Source organism: Littorina saxatilis, linkage group LG13, assembly GCF_037325665.1.
Source record: "Littorina saxatilis isolate snail1 linkage group LG13, US_GU_Lsax_2.0, whole genome shotgun sequence".
Classification (NCBI taxonomy): domain Eukaryota; kingdom Metazoa; phylum Mollusca; class Gastropoda; order Littorinimorpha; family Littorinidae; genus Littorina; species Littorina saxatilis.
Window position 1 is genome coordinate 15,164,753 of NC_090257.1, and position 15,304 is coordinate 15,180,056.

Sequence of the window (15,304 nt, forward strand, 5' to 3'; positions counted from 1 at the left end):
TTTGAGTACCAGGTCACAGAGAAAAGTGCAATTAATCCAAGTGTATTCATTGCTCAGAGAGTAGATTGTGCTCCCATTGCAGGTACACAGGGTGTGCAAAAGTGGACCCAGTTTGTGACCAGTGCGCACAGAAGCAAGGTGATGCAAGCTCTTGACTTCAGGAATCGCTTTGCTCAAAGACCCTTCCTCTGCTCCACCCTCATTCCTCCAGAGGACATCGTGGTCAGTACATTTCTCTTTTAGAGATGTATGCAGATACAATCATTGATATAGTGAAAACGTGGACAGTGCCAAGAGAGCCAGTTCATGACATAACAAAGCAGAAATGTAAAGGTGTGAGGGAAAAGACAGAGATGGGTTGATGGAAAAGACAGAGATGGGTTGATGGAAAAGACAGAGATGGGTTGATGGAAAAGACAGAGATGGGTTGATGGAAAAGACAGAGATGGGTTGATGGAAAAGACAGAGATGGGTTGATGGAAAAGAGCAAAGTGAGGGGCCAAAACGGGGGAAATTTGGGACATAGGAAAAAAGAAGGGTTTTTGGGAGAGAATAGAATTGTAAACTGCATGTCAATAATGAATTAAGTAGAAGTGCAATGCCAAGGCACTGCATACCCCCCGCGAAGGACAAATACTGATACGCACAAAGACAGACAGACACGCACACACACACACACACACACATCGGCCCACACACACACATGCACTCATTCACACACGCTCACTCGCATGCACTCACTCACACACTCACAGGATCTTAATACACACAACACACACACTCATGCGCACATATAATCAGACGGACACACACCTTTACAAACAAACACACTCATTAAATTACATATCTTACCCAACTCACATATATAGCAATTAACCCTAGTTCAGTGCTGGATACGCTGTACGCGTCCCCTTGGTAACAAGGGAGACCACTCTAAAAAAGAGAGTGCCCTATCCCATAATGCCAGACTAACCACCAGTCTGACTTCCGTATGTGCGCGCATACACCGCCATCTTATCATTCCAAACTCAGCGCTCAGCCTGGCTGGTCGCATTTACGTACGCTCTGGCTGTTGTTCAGCCGATGTTGCCTTGTCTGTGGGACTTGGTTTCTTCTCCTTGGTATTCTTTCGTCGTCTTACCTTGCTACTGTATTGAGGTGAGATTGTTCCTTGTTTTGTACTTGATGTAAAGGCGTTGTTTGGCCATTGTTGACTTGTGAAATTTTTCGAAAATTTTGTTTTCTGAAATTTTTTGTCGAAGTCTTGCTTGCTATAGCTGATAACGTTAAGAAGAGGCAGGTTTCTAAGCAGGTGGCTGCTGAGTCCTCCCCTCCGAAAAAGACGCCTAGGAAATCTTAACAAACTGTCGCGTCGGTGTTAGAACCGAGCTCGGGCAAATGTTTTGATGTTTTGATAGACACGCCTTCTGCCTCCATTTTGCCGGCGAAGCCTTTGGATAAGGCCGCGCATGATGCTAAGCCGGCTAAAGCGGCTTCCGCTCCTGTTGTTTCTGGTCTGGCGGCCGCGGACGTGGCTTCTCTTTTGCTTGCACTTAGTTTGCAGGTATCTTCATTGGCCGAGGAAATTTCGTCTACGCGAGCTGAGCTCTGTGCACTCCCTTCCGGGGTGACAGGGCCGTCGTCTTTGGCCAAGGTTGTGGCGGGTCCTTCCGCTACGGTGACTAGAGCGGATGTTCACGCTGTTCATGATGGGGATGAGATTTTCCCACTTCCGTTGGGTGTTCCTTCTCCTGGTGGTTCGCTGTCACAAGGTATGTCTGCTACACGAGTATCCAGGTTCTCCGGTGAAAGTGTAGCGCGTCTACAGTCAAAAGTAGCCACGGGCATCGCGCTCATGGGTGAAAGTTCTGATACCCTTACTGGCCATCGCCGTTCCGTCGGCAGGTCAGGCGGGGGTAGGGACACTGTAGAGCGTACGGAAGGTCGGTGCTTTCTGCTGTGTCGTTGGGCATTGGCTTCCGCTTCCGCCCTGGGGGCAGGAAGAAGACAGTAAAGATGGCTCTGTTTGACTATGGCAGTCAAGCAGGGGGTCAACTTCCGGATTGCGCTGAGGTGCATGAAGGCTGTCTGGACGATGGTGCTTCCGCTTTGGTGGATGGCGTCGGGTTCCGGTTGCCGTCTAAGTTCAAGTGCAGTGGTGCTTGCAACTGAAACGGCATCAATCCACGGCCGGTTCCGCTTCCGCTTTTGCGGCTGTGGCTTCTGCCGTTAACACTGTGGTGTTTGGTAGTCGGCACTCGTCAGCCTTCGGCTTCCGGTTCCGTTACTGCGGTTCCTCTGCTGTTACACAGGCTGCGTTCACTTCCTCTTCCAGTCTTTCAGCTGGGATGAGGCAAGTGGATGGAGAATCCGTTCACGGAGTTCCGGCTTCAGGGGATTTTTCCCAGCCTTTCCCTCTTCTTGGCATGTGTTGCCCTGTCGGGATTGGTTGCCGGTTCTCATCCTTTCGAAGATCGTTGGGATACTACTGAACGGGATGATGAGGGTATAGAAGATGAAGCTTCTGTGGCAGAGGGTGATACCTCTTTTTGCCTTCCAGCTAAGCTGCCGTCTTTTTAGCTCTGGCAGCAGGGGTTGCTACACGCTACTTTCCCGAAGGGGTAGCAATAGCATCGTCATATGCCTTTTCTTCTCCATCTTTTTTGGCGTGTTTGCTCCTCCTCAGGAAGAATCTGCGAACTCTAACGATGTTTTTGCCCCACCTCTGCCTTTGCTGGCATCTTATGGGGAGGCTCTGATTCAGTTTGCCGCGGTTTGCGTCTTTTTTAGCTGATTTGAGCCTTCTAAGGAAAATCTTTGAACGTCTAGTTCATAGGTCCTACATCGGCGGCGGGTGGAATTGTGGAAGGTTTCTCATACGAGTCGCCTTTCTCACTTCTTCCTTCGGAGCAGCGCTTGGCTGAGCACCTGTTGCGGTGTGGCTTTAGCTTGCGTCACCCGCTCAAGTAGCGCATCACTCGCTGGGCGCGATCCGTAGGCTCGTTTAGCGCCAAGCCTAAGAACTTAAGGTTTTCTTTTGTTCTGCCTACGGAACTACCCCCGGGTATCCCGGGGTTGACGGGCATCCTTTTGGGATGTTTATAGCAAGGGGAAACTGTCTGTTTGTAAGAACAATTTTCCCCTGGCTGTAGAAGATTGTGGCCGCACTTCTTTCGATTATCGTCTTTGAACAAGACGGGGATGCCTTTGTGTTCTGTCGGGACACATTTATAAAGGATTTAGCTTTGCTGTTCGCCTGGGAGAAGGCCTCGGCCGACAGTATTGTTGTGTCGGTGAGACTTAAATCTCTTCCTTGCTCGAGGGTTCTCTTTCGATTCCTCTTCTTTGCACGTGGACTCTTCCCTATCAAAGGGAAGCTCACAGCAAAGAAAAGCCCTAGGTCTGGCTTATCAAAGAAAAGCACTAAGCTGGCCGTTCTCAGCTTCGGCTTTTAGCTTCTTCCCGGCTTGTCGCGTTGCCAAATACCCACCACTTTATCCCCTCGGGGCGATTTAGCGGTCGGGTTCAGTGGGCAAACAATAGCACGTTTTCGTTCATACTATTGACAGTTATGTCAACTGGAGTCTGAGTGCTTGGCTTCACCCTTCTTTCTGCCTTTGTGTTTTACCACAGCGGCCGGAGGGGGATTAGGACTACCACTTTATTGAGGTCCTTCCTTGGGTCTTTTACAAAGATCGTGCTGATGTTTACTTCCACCTTTGGTTACACAAAATAGATCGGAAGTGGCTACATTTTATTTCGATTCTAAGCAATCAAACAAAGAGCTGGTTCATGTTAGTGTCTTTTCTCGACTGGTTCACAGACACAACCAATCATTGGATTCTCACACCATTGCTCATGCAAGGTGTTCCCATTGGTTCTCTCTCCACCAGCGAAGCAGTTTTTCTGTCTCTTGTGGAATTCTTTCCCCTTGTCAGGGGAGAACATGTGTTGTTTCAGTCAGACAACACCACAGTGGCCTTGTTTCTCAATAAGCAAGGGGGGGCATCTCGCTCCTTATCGTGGCCACATCGAGCATGCGAGATTTTGATGTGGTGTTACCACCACGAGTTCTTATTAGCAGTGAAGTACCTTTCTGAGAGGCTCTATGACTTGGCAGACTCTCTAAGTCAGTCGGCCAAGTGTGTCCACACGGATTGGACTCTATCTCACTATGCGCTTCTACTCCTTCTGGTGGTTTTGGAGAAGCCGCTGATAGAAGTTTTTTGCCTCTCGGTACTATCACCTTCTGCCTCCCCGTTCCCGGATAATACTCTCGATTTTACTTTGAGCGGCCTGTGGGTCGCACATTATGGGCCCATTCTTCTTGGTTGCCAGCCCTTAAGGCCTTTAGGGCTGGCAAGAGGGCGCCGTTGTTTACACTTGAGCCACACGGGTGTCTACTGTTCGGGAGTCATTGAGACGCTCAGGGGCTTCTGCCTCAACTCCGGATTTGGTCTAGAGATCCCATAGGGGTCAGCGTCTTAGTTTTCATGTCACATTGACTGGCTTGGAACAAATGGCGTAATATTAACGGAAAGAACTCCACTTCTCTCCGTTCGTTGCAGGTGGCGAACCTCCTATTTTGGGCTTTCCGAATTTTCTCCCATGTCTCTGTTTTAAGACGTTACGCGATATCAGTTGCACTGAACCAGCTAGGTCGCAAAATTTTTCACTTGGGCTCTTTGTAGCCAGCGTGACTAAAGGAGTCTCCCTTTTGGTTGGCTGAAAACAAATCTCCAGTCCCGACTCAGGATTTGCTCCTAGTTTTGGAGCTTTTGAGATCGGATTGGTTAATCCCTGGCAAAATTAGCCTTACTGATCTAAACACGGGAAGCGGTTATACTTACTCTGGTAGCTTCTGAGAGAAGTGGGAGTAGGTTCATTTTCTATCTGGTTTTGCTATAGACATTTCTTTGGAGAAAGACTGATCTATAGCGTTTAGGTTTAATTCGAATTTCGGACAAATAATCAGAAACCCGAGGAACCAGCTCTGATAATACAATTCAATCCTCTTTGCATTATTTCGGCTCTGTTAGAGCCATATTAGCCTATTGAACATTTCGAGTTGAATATATTTCTAACTCGCACTGATCCGTTTAGATCATCAGAACAAAGGCTTTTGTTTATTTCCGTCAACTCTTGTAGAGGCATTGACTTAGTGAAGTCAACCTTAGCTAGATGGTCTGCCACGTTGATTAGGCATGCCTACAGTGGTGGCAAGAAAAAGGGGGGGGGGGGCAGTCAGTCCTCCTTCTTCAGGCATCACGGACTCAAGAAGTCAGAGTGTGGGCCTCTTCTTTACCTGTTCTCAAGTCTGAGAGACTTACATAAGTCAATATAGCTATTCTGATGGACACGTGGGGGGATTCGGGGGCTGTGATTGGATGGTCTCACACATCCCTTTTCCGATCATCAAAGCATAACGCTACGAAAGTTGGCCATTTTTGCCGATATCCAAACGATATCGGCAATAACAAAGACGCATGGTTCCGGTTTCTTCCACGTGTATAAAGTACACGCATACCTCGCCAGGCTTGTGCCTGTGGCTAGTCGACAGACGATACAATTTGCTTTGTGTGTGTTTTTGTTGTTGCTTACTGTACATGACATACATTACGTGTAAAATCCAGTTCTTTAACTGGCAGCAAACCTTGCAAATTTCCAGAAGCTGCAATCTGAAGCGACCTATCTCTGATTTTTGCAGACGATCTCTCCAATCACCAATGTTTAACACAAAATCAGCAAACTCTCCTGTCACATAGAACGTCCATTGTGTAGTGCAATGTTGAAATGAAGTTACCGGTCTGAAACATTTCGTCGTTTTTTCTGAGACAATCCTTGTTCTCTTATCATCTACAGATTTACCGCAGTCTTCACCACGCGAATTCTCAACAGAAGTCAGACTTTCGAACATACAATCTACGTAGGCAAGCATGATACGTCATAACGTCATATGATTCCTAAGATATTGACGTAATGCTAAGCATCCGGTTATCTTGAGTTTTCTCCGTAATACATGTCCGTGGGTTTTTCAATGTTCGGTTATTTCCGTGGCTTCATGCAGAAAGGGAACCGTCGTCTGCAATCAACGACATGGACCATTCTGGTCCTTGTTGCCGACAAAAACATGATTTTAACACAGAATTTAATGTCAGAATAGCTATATAAACGCTATTGTGTTTTCATCGTAGCAATAGGGTCCGATATTTAGACTCGAACAAGTATAATGCGACTCGTCTTCGACTCGTCGGCATTATACTTGTCTCGTCTAAATATCGGGCCCTATTGCTACGCTGAAAACACAATAGCTGTTATTAATGCAGCTCATTGAACGTGTAAGAACGTAGTCATGAGTTGCTAACTGCGGGATATTTTAAGTACCCTCTATTATAGTACACATCTACTAGACATCAGAAAATGCCTTTTAAGATGTTTATCTACGGGACGTATCTGGTGCCCGGCAGTTCAGATCTTTCGGTCTGCCAGCCATTGTAGCTGCAGGCTAGATACTTGCAAGATGTTAGCTTGGTTCAGGAAGTCAGAAGCCTTTATGATATCACTTAACACAGCAAGGTGTAAGGATATTGTGAGATTAATTTGAACCAAGAGATTCTCCAGGTTGGTCAGACAGGTGTTTACCTGCTGACACACACAGTCTGGGGATGTTAGGGCAGTTTTGCCTCTCTCTGTAGCTGGAACGTATGAGGCAAGGGCATGGGCCTCCTCTTTGACAGTCCTCCGGTCGGGCCCTTTAGGCTGAAGACTGGAGTAGGCTTACTGGCGGTCTGAGGAGGTTTTTTAGAAACTTCTTCCTCAGAGGTGTCTTGAGACAGGACGGCAGTTCCGCGTTACCTGTTATGGTAGCCGCGGGACAGGTCCTAATATCATAATTCCACTATATTCCCACCACCTATAGTAGCAATCTGCTATATGTGAGTTGGGTAAGATATGTAATTTAATCAAAAATTTTAGTAATAAATTTTCATTTGATTAATATACTTACCCAACTCACATCGTTTATTCCCTCCCGCCTCCCCGCTGTGGGGGTATGGGGGTCTAAAAAAGAAGTGAGTTGGGCTTTGTTTTGGAATGATAAGATGGCGGTGTATGCGCGCGCATACGGAAGTCAGACTGGTGGTTAGTCTGGCATTATGGGATAGGGCACTCTCTTTTTTAGAGTGGTCTCCCTTGTTACCAAGGGGACGCGTACAGCATATCCAGCACTGAACTAGGGTTAATTGCTATATGTGAGTTGGGTAAGTATATTAATCAAATGAAAATTTATTACTAAAATTTTTGATACACATACCAACATACACACAAACTCACGAACACACTCACGCACACGCACATACACGGCACAGCCACTTTCTCTCTTTCTTACACACACACACTAACACACACACACGCAAACGTACATGAATAACCACACTCTCTCTCTCACACACACACTTCCCGTGTCTTATAAACACTACGTTTTATGACAATTACACATTAACATGCTTCCATTTGAAACTTCGAGGTCTTCATCGGGGATTGACGCCCGACAAAAGCTAATTGAAGCCCGACGGAGCGAAGCGACGGAGGGCTTCAATTAGACTTTGGGAGGGCGTCGATCCACGATGAAGACCGAGAAGTTTCAAATGGAAGCATGTTAATGTTATTGTAATTCAATCTGACGACGATCTCTTTCCTGCTTTCATGCGGTTGTAAACAGACAGAATTGGTTCTGTTCTGTTCACACACTACTTTCAGTCCACCTACCTGCAAGGGTCAAGTCCCAAGAAATATGTCTCTGTATTCCTATCGTATCACTCTGCTCCTGTTTTGTTTTCTTTCACACACATTTTCCCTTCTTTTTTGACGGGTTTCTGGACAGCAAACTCTAAAACAAATTTTTTTCATCACAAAAGCGATCTTTGGAATTGACTGACGTCCGGAAGAATTCATGCATCAACTTACGTCACGTATTCGACGTCATCACTTCGCATACCTTATGGTCTCGGTATTTCGTTGGCCTTCATATTTCCTACTTGTAAAATGACCCTCAAAGCTAACCGAGACTAGTTGAGGCTGTATCAATGCGCCTCGCCAGCAGGTTGTTAATAGCTTTTTTAGCGAGTGGTTATCGACAATTAATGACCGGTAATTTTTGAGTCACTTGAGAAAAAGTGACTATGTAATCGGTCAGTGTTAGTCTGTCCGGCCGGCCGGCCGGCCGGCCGGCCGGCCGGCCGTCCGTAGACACCACCTTAACGTTGGACTTTTCTCGGAAACTATCAAAGCGATCGGGCTCATATTTTGTTTAGTCGTGACCTCCAATGACCTCTACACTTTAACGATGGTTTCGTTGACCTTTGACCTTTTTCAAGGTCACAGGTCAGCGTCAAAGGAAAAATTAGACATTTTATATCTTTGACAAAGTTCATCGGATGTGATTGAAACTTTGTAGGATTATTCTTTACATCAAAGTATTTACATCTGTAGCCTTTTACGAACGTTATCAGAAAAACAAGGGAGATAACTAGCCTTTTCTGTTCGGCAACACACAACTTAACGTTGGGCTTTTCTCGGAAACTATAAAAGTGACCGGGCTCAAATTTTATGTGAACGTGACTCATTATGTTGTGAATAGCAATTTCTTCCTGTCCATCTGATGCCTCATATAATATTCAGAACTGCGAAAGTGACTCGATCGAGCGTTTGCTCTTCTTGTTAATGAGTTGGGGCATTCTGACCAATCACAGGATCTGTTTCATTAAAACGCAAACTTGATTGAATTACAATAAAGGGTATTCGTATTCACACACACACACACACACAAACACAAACACACACACAAACACATGTGCACAAAATGCACACACATCGCTCGAGAGAAAGACCGCAAAGAGGGAATGACATGATGCATGACGTCAAAGCCTTTCGACATCATCTTCTTATGCAAGCTTTATCCATAGACTTGGAAACTATAGAATTTCTACCCGGCCAAAGCGGCTTTGGGTGGCTTTTGCTCCAAAACTGGGGGAAGCCATTTTAGCCGCCGTATTTTAGTTAGTATGTTCCCAATTTTTGGTGAACTTCCATCCTTCTTTATCATGTATTATCGGGATGGGCATTTCTCAAGTTGATTACAGTATAGCATTTGTGGGATACCTCAAGCTTCGCTGGGATAAGGAACAGAAAATGTGAGTCAGGGTGTGTGAAGAGCAGTGCTTCCGGGTATTTTCTTGCTGTAATGGCTGCAGATGTGACTGCTGAGTCGCAATAAGCAATTTCATGCTGGGAGAATGGTAACTTTTAGTTTTATATAAAAAGATGCCTACCAGCTTTAGTGTACAGTATTCCTTTATTTGTTTTTATTTCAGTCACTGTATGCTAAGATTGACAAAGTGGCCTGGCCTAAGACTCCAAAAGAAACAAACATTGAAGTTTTTGAAGATGGCAGCAGACGAGCTGTGTCCAGTGATGAGTATGCCAGCCTGGTCCTCACGCCTCATGGCCAGGATTTCACGGTCTGTTACCTCTCACGCATCAGTGAAGATGTCAGAGGTGGCAGAGGTCAAAACCACTCAGAACAACTGACAAATCATGACTCGAGCCCGGATGGATTCAGTTTGGTGAGAGATGTAGGTTCAGCTGAAAGTGGTGGACAGCATTTTGCAGGGAATCCCAAGGATATGGCTCAAGAAAAGGATGAGAGAAGTATTGACGGAGCTATGAGAGGGTGCCCTGGTCCCAAGGAATGTCTTGCTGTGGCCAACAGTAACAGGAACAACAACGACAACAGTTTCAGTGTTGCCAGAGGGGACGGCTGTGTGTTGGTGTCACCAGACAGTATGGGAGAGAGCACATTGGACGCCTCAGGGCTGGTTGTGTCTGACGGCACTGTTTCCACACCAGGGCAGCACGGTGACCTTCAAACATCAGCTGTGTCCTTGATGCATCATGACATCTCCAGCATAAGCCGAGTTTCCACGCCTGATGGGCTTCGTGGGATGGTTGACTGTGACGAGACTCTCCCTCTAGGCCAGCAAACTGCCGAAAGGCCTGTTTCTCTTGCCACTCAATTCACACACAGTTCTCCGCTAAGTTTGGTAAATGCACAGTCAGACACATACAAAAGATGCACAGGAACAGTCAAAGATGGTCATAATTCTGATGAGAAGAAAGGCTGCATCATTGCATGTTCTTCACCTGACTTGAGAAGCTCAACTCCTAGAGCAAATAAAACCTTAAAAGCCAACCTTGAAGGTGAACAGGGTCCAGACGGGAATAACCTGAACAACTCTGGGGAAACAAACAGTGCTCATGTAGAACTGAGGACAACACAAGAAAAAGAAACTATGCACAGTGCCAGTGCAGACAGATCTTGCCAAATTCTTCCTGATATCAAAGACACAACTGACAACTCAAACTGTGTGAACAAAGGGGTTTCAGGCTGCAGAAAATCAACTATCCACCAAGACTGCATGGAACATACAGGCACAGATGCAGCAGGGCTGTGTGGTCAGGACTGTGAAAGTAAAGCTGGCCACAGGAGAGGGAGGGTGGTAATGGGTGGAGGAGGGAGGGGAGCAAGAGACAGCTGGTCAGCCAGCAGACAGCACTACACATGGGTGACACAGCACATTTCATGCAGTGACTGCCCCCGACCATGGAGACATCCTCTCAGAATGCTGCAACAGGTGGACCCCACAGACTCTGTGTTGAGTGAGTGCTCTTCTCTTGTGTGAACAAATGACATCATTGGTCAGGTGCAAAATCTCACATAATTTTAAAATATTTTTGTTTACATGTATGATGTGAGATTTGTACTGTCCTGTGATGGTATTGCAAGGTGATGGTATAGGAAGGCATAATGCAACAGGTGTTCATGTCTTGTTCCCTATGTTGTGTGCTGTTATCTAACCAGCGTTGTTCTTATTGTGTGGGATGATCATGCATGAAGAAGGCGCAGCCTGAGAACAGCGTGACAAGATGCTATTATTTGTTTCTTGCACTGTCATTTTGCGCCAACTTTGACCCCTGCACCTTGACCGGCAGCGCCTTGTGTACTATGAAAGAAGAGTACACATTTACACCAACATTGTTACAAAGAAACGTAACACTCACTCTGTAGTGTTATCAGTGCATGTTTCTGCTACTATGACCTTAAAGTTTCCCTCTCAGACATCAAAGGCATCGATCTCAGTTCAAAACTAGGGTACTGAGGTCCTAAGGTCAGTGTCAGTGAACAAGGACAGTGAGCTGATCTCAGCTGAAAGTATCGGTCATTGACTTGGAGTCACAGGGCCAGTATCTTTTTAATTACACATCCCAGAACAAACATATTTGCACTCCGTATATACTTCCTTTGGTTTGTGCCCAATACACCGGAAGTGCCTATTGTAGTTTTTCTCTCTAATTTGTACCTTAACCCCTTGACTGCCTGCTACGAGTGTCACTCGTAGGTACACTTGATATCCCAGACGCCCAGCTACGAGTCACATTCGTGCTCAGCGCGTCGTTGGTGTATGAGAAGCACAAACACGGTTAAAGGGAGGCAAGTGCTCCCAGTGTTGGAAGAACAGTTGGGGAGGAGTTGCAAACCTTTAATAATCTGGTTTCAGTTGATATTTCCGCGAATTGAACTAGATTTCTCGGAAATACCAAAACAAAGATCAAAGATGGCGGACCTCGGTGGTAGTGAAACGTGGAAGGTGCATCACTGCCATCCAGTGATGGGGATTTTATACCAGGCTTGTGTCTGTCCGAGTGCTTCCACACAAAGTTTGTGTTCTGGCAGTGACTTGGTGAGTAAACAGCTAATGTAAACCTCCCATTTTATTTAATTTGTTTTTTTAAATTTTTTAAATTTTTTTTTATTTTTTTTTTTACACAATGCACACGCTTTCAAGCAGAATCACACTTTTAGTGATGTGTTTATTTTATTTGATTTTATTTGCTAAAAGTTACATATCTGATGAACATTTGTGTAAAATTTGACATCTCTAATTCAAAAAATAAAAAAATTATAGCACTTTTAGTAACAGTATACTGTGTTATGACTTTCGTCCCTGGCATATAGAATGCAGCAAATGAAAAAAATCGCGGCAGTCAAGGGGTTAAAAGTGGGCGTTGCTGCCTTGTACAACAAAGCACCTTGTAGTGCTGAAAGTACAGTAAGTTGTCAACTTCAGAGCTTTGCCTAGATTTAGGAACAGTCCAGTAGCATCAGCAAGCAACCTGTACCAAAAACATTCAAGTCTTTTTTGACTCACATGCGAAGCAAAAGTGAGTCTATGTACTCACCCGAGTCGTCCGTCCGTCCGTCCGTCCCGGCGTCCGTCCGGAAAACTTTAACATTGGATATTTCTTGGACACTATTAAGTCTATCAACACCTGATGTGGCCTGATGGTGTATGGTTACAAGATCTCAAAAAACATGTGCGGCAACTTGACCTCACTTCAAGTTCAAGGTCACAGGGGCCGTAATTGTTGTCTTAAAAACGACAATTTTTCACATTTTCGCATTTTTTTCTGAAGTTATCGAGAATGGCAACCTTAGCTATGTATGCTATACAGGGCAATGTAAGCCCTATCTTTGGACACCAGTTTGGTTGACCTTGCTTCAAGGTCAAGGTCGCAAGGGTCCTTTAAAGTTGGATTGTATACATATTTTGAAGTGACCTTGACCCTGAACTATGGAAGATAACTGTTTCAAACTTAAAAATTATGTGGGGCACATGTTATGCTTTCATCATGAGACACATTTGGTCACATATGATCAAGGTCAAGGTCACTTTGACCCTTATGAAATGTGATCAAAATAAGGTAGTGAACCACTAAAAGTGACCATATCTCATGGTAGAAAGAGCCAATAAGCACCATTGTACTTCCTATGTCTTGAATTAACAGCTTTGTGTTGCATGACCTTGGATGACCTTGACCTTGGGTCAAGGTCACATGTATTTTGGTAGGAAAAATGTGTAAAGCAGTTCTTAGTGTATGATGTCATTGCTAGGTTTAGTTATTTGACCTTGACTCTGAAGGTCAAGGTCATGTAAAGGTCAAGGTCAAGCATGTGAGTCGTATGGGCTTTGCCCTTCTTGTTGTTCACTGTTGCAAGTCTAATGTGTACTTTATTATCCCAAACCATGAATTCAACTGTTCTTGTTTTTCACTTTTTCTAGTTTCAGAATGCAACATGACCGTCTCATCTAACGTTGCAAAGGGACTTCATACATCGTCTGCTGCTGATCCAGACAAGTGTGTGTTTGGCTCACAGCCTGCTCCTCTACCCCTCACATGTCCCTTTCAGCATCTGCATGCATGGCAACCACATCGCCATGACGATGACCATGAGGACCAAGGTCAAGAGCTGAGCGAGTTCAAGCAAGGCCAATTCAAAGTCATTATGATGGAAGGCATTGTTTATCGGTTTGTAACATTTCTGCTTTCTGACTTTTTGTGGATTTGCAATGAGAGCGAGCAGATAAGTGATCTCAGTTAAAAATGTTAACATTCTGTGTGTGCATGCAATTGAAACCTTTTAAAAAGAAACGTGCACATACTTACAAAAAACAAATGTATCCATAGCATTTTCTTATAGTTTGTTCTTTTGTCTTAATGACTGTAAAGGCGGTGAAGTGAGTGTGCATGTGAACAGGGTGATGACGGTGTGTGCAGGTTGCTAACATGAAGGCGGTGAAGTGAGTGTGCATGTCAACATGGTGATGACGGTGTGTGCAGGTTGCTAACATGAAGGCGGTGAAGTGAGTGTGCATGTCAACATGGTGATGACGGTGTGTGCAGCTTTGTGCAGGTTGCCAACATGAAGGTGGTGGAGGTGTACCCAGGGGACGGCAGTGTCTTTGTGTCGCAGGGCCTCACCGGACATTTTTTCTCACACATCCTGTGGAAAGACGGAAAGGTCTGTGACAGCTTCATTCTTTTCTAGTTCATATAAACCAGTTTGTCTTTTTAACCCTTAGGCTGGTTGTCGCGACATATGTCGCGCTACTTTACGTATACTGTCACCTGGTCGTCACGACATATGTCGCGCTACTGGCTCAGTCGGTTCCGATTACCTCCCATGGATGCAAAAACCTATATGACCGTTTTTTGTTATTTTTCTCTCTGGTAATTCACCAGTGGCTATGTAACATATGTTACAGAATTGCACCAGTGTAAGGGTTAACAGTGACAGTTTGCTGACAGAGATTCTATTATCCATAACTCATAACTCATAACATTTTATTGATCCAACAAAGGAAATTAAATTGGTCATCAGCACATATAGGTCATTAATTAATAATTATAAAAGAATAAGAGAAGAAAATTCATAAAACCCATGATAAAAAATACCCTTTTTTCTTGCACACCTGACACACCGACACACCAATACACATGCATACATACCTACATACATACATACATACATACATACATACATACATACATACATTCCATGTTAAAGTGTAGTTAAGAACATCACAGTAATTATATCATTGTTTGGATTAACAGATAAGTTTTTATGTAAATGATGATAACAACAATCCATAATTAACGCTATTGCACTACCAAAGAAGAGACCAACCAAACACATAAAACCAATAACAGTAATCATCATCAGTTATCACAGGTATCACAGTAGATTAGCCATCAGGTAGTTAGACTCAATTGGGCAAAATATAGTGTCAACACCATCACAACAAAGCTAGAGCTCATTTTCACAGCACTAGTTATGATCAAAGGTCAAACAGTCATCAAATCATGTTAAATCTATCACTAAGAGGTACATTTAAAAGGCATCACTGATAGTCTGTGGCCAGGACAATGGCTCGGTTGCTGTTAAAATATCTCACAGCTGCAGGAAGAAAAGAACGCCGAAAACGCTCCGTTCGACACCTAGGCATGAGAAACCGAGCGTTCCGTGTGATGCCGAGATCCATCAGTGCGTCGTGGAGGGGATGCCCTGGGTCGAACAGAATAGCTCTGGACTTACTGGCAAGCCTTCTTTCGACAAGGACTTCAAAGGTGTCAAGGCTCTGGCCTACAATAGAACTCGCTTTCCTTATCAGCCTGTTCAGCCTGCCAGTGTCCCTTGCAGTGGCATTCCCTCCCCAACACACTGATGCAAACACCATCACACTGCACACCATACTCTGATAAAACATGTACAGCATCTTGTTACACACATAAAATGATCTCAGCTTGCGCAGGAAAAACAATCTTGACTGCGTCTTCTTAAAAACAGCATCAACATGATTAAACCAGCTTAGCTTGTTATCTAGAACTACACCTAAATACTTGTACT

The 15,304-nt window shown here is 44.8% G+C and overlaps 1 protein-coding gene across 1 annotated transcript in view; it reads left to right on the forward strand.

Annotated features, from left to right (window-relative positions):
- LOC138983686 (uncharacterized protein C5orf34-like) overlaps nt 1–15,304 on the forward strand; it is a 45,385-nt gene that overhangs the window by 15,054 nt on the left and 15,027 nt on the right. Inside the window, exons 2-5 of the mRNA XM_070356965.1 lie at nt 83–222; nt 9,372–10,716; nt 13,179–13,425; nt 13,801–13,918. Coding sequence (XP_070213066.1) covers nt 83–222; nt 9,372–10,716; nt 13,179–13,425; nt 13,801–13,918 — 1,850 coding nt within the window. The remainder of the gene's footprint in view (nt 1–82; nt 223–9,371; nt 10,717–13,178; nt 13,426–13,800; nt 13,919–15,304) is intronic.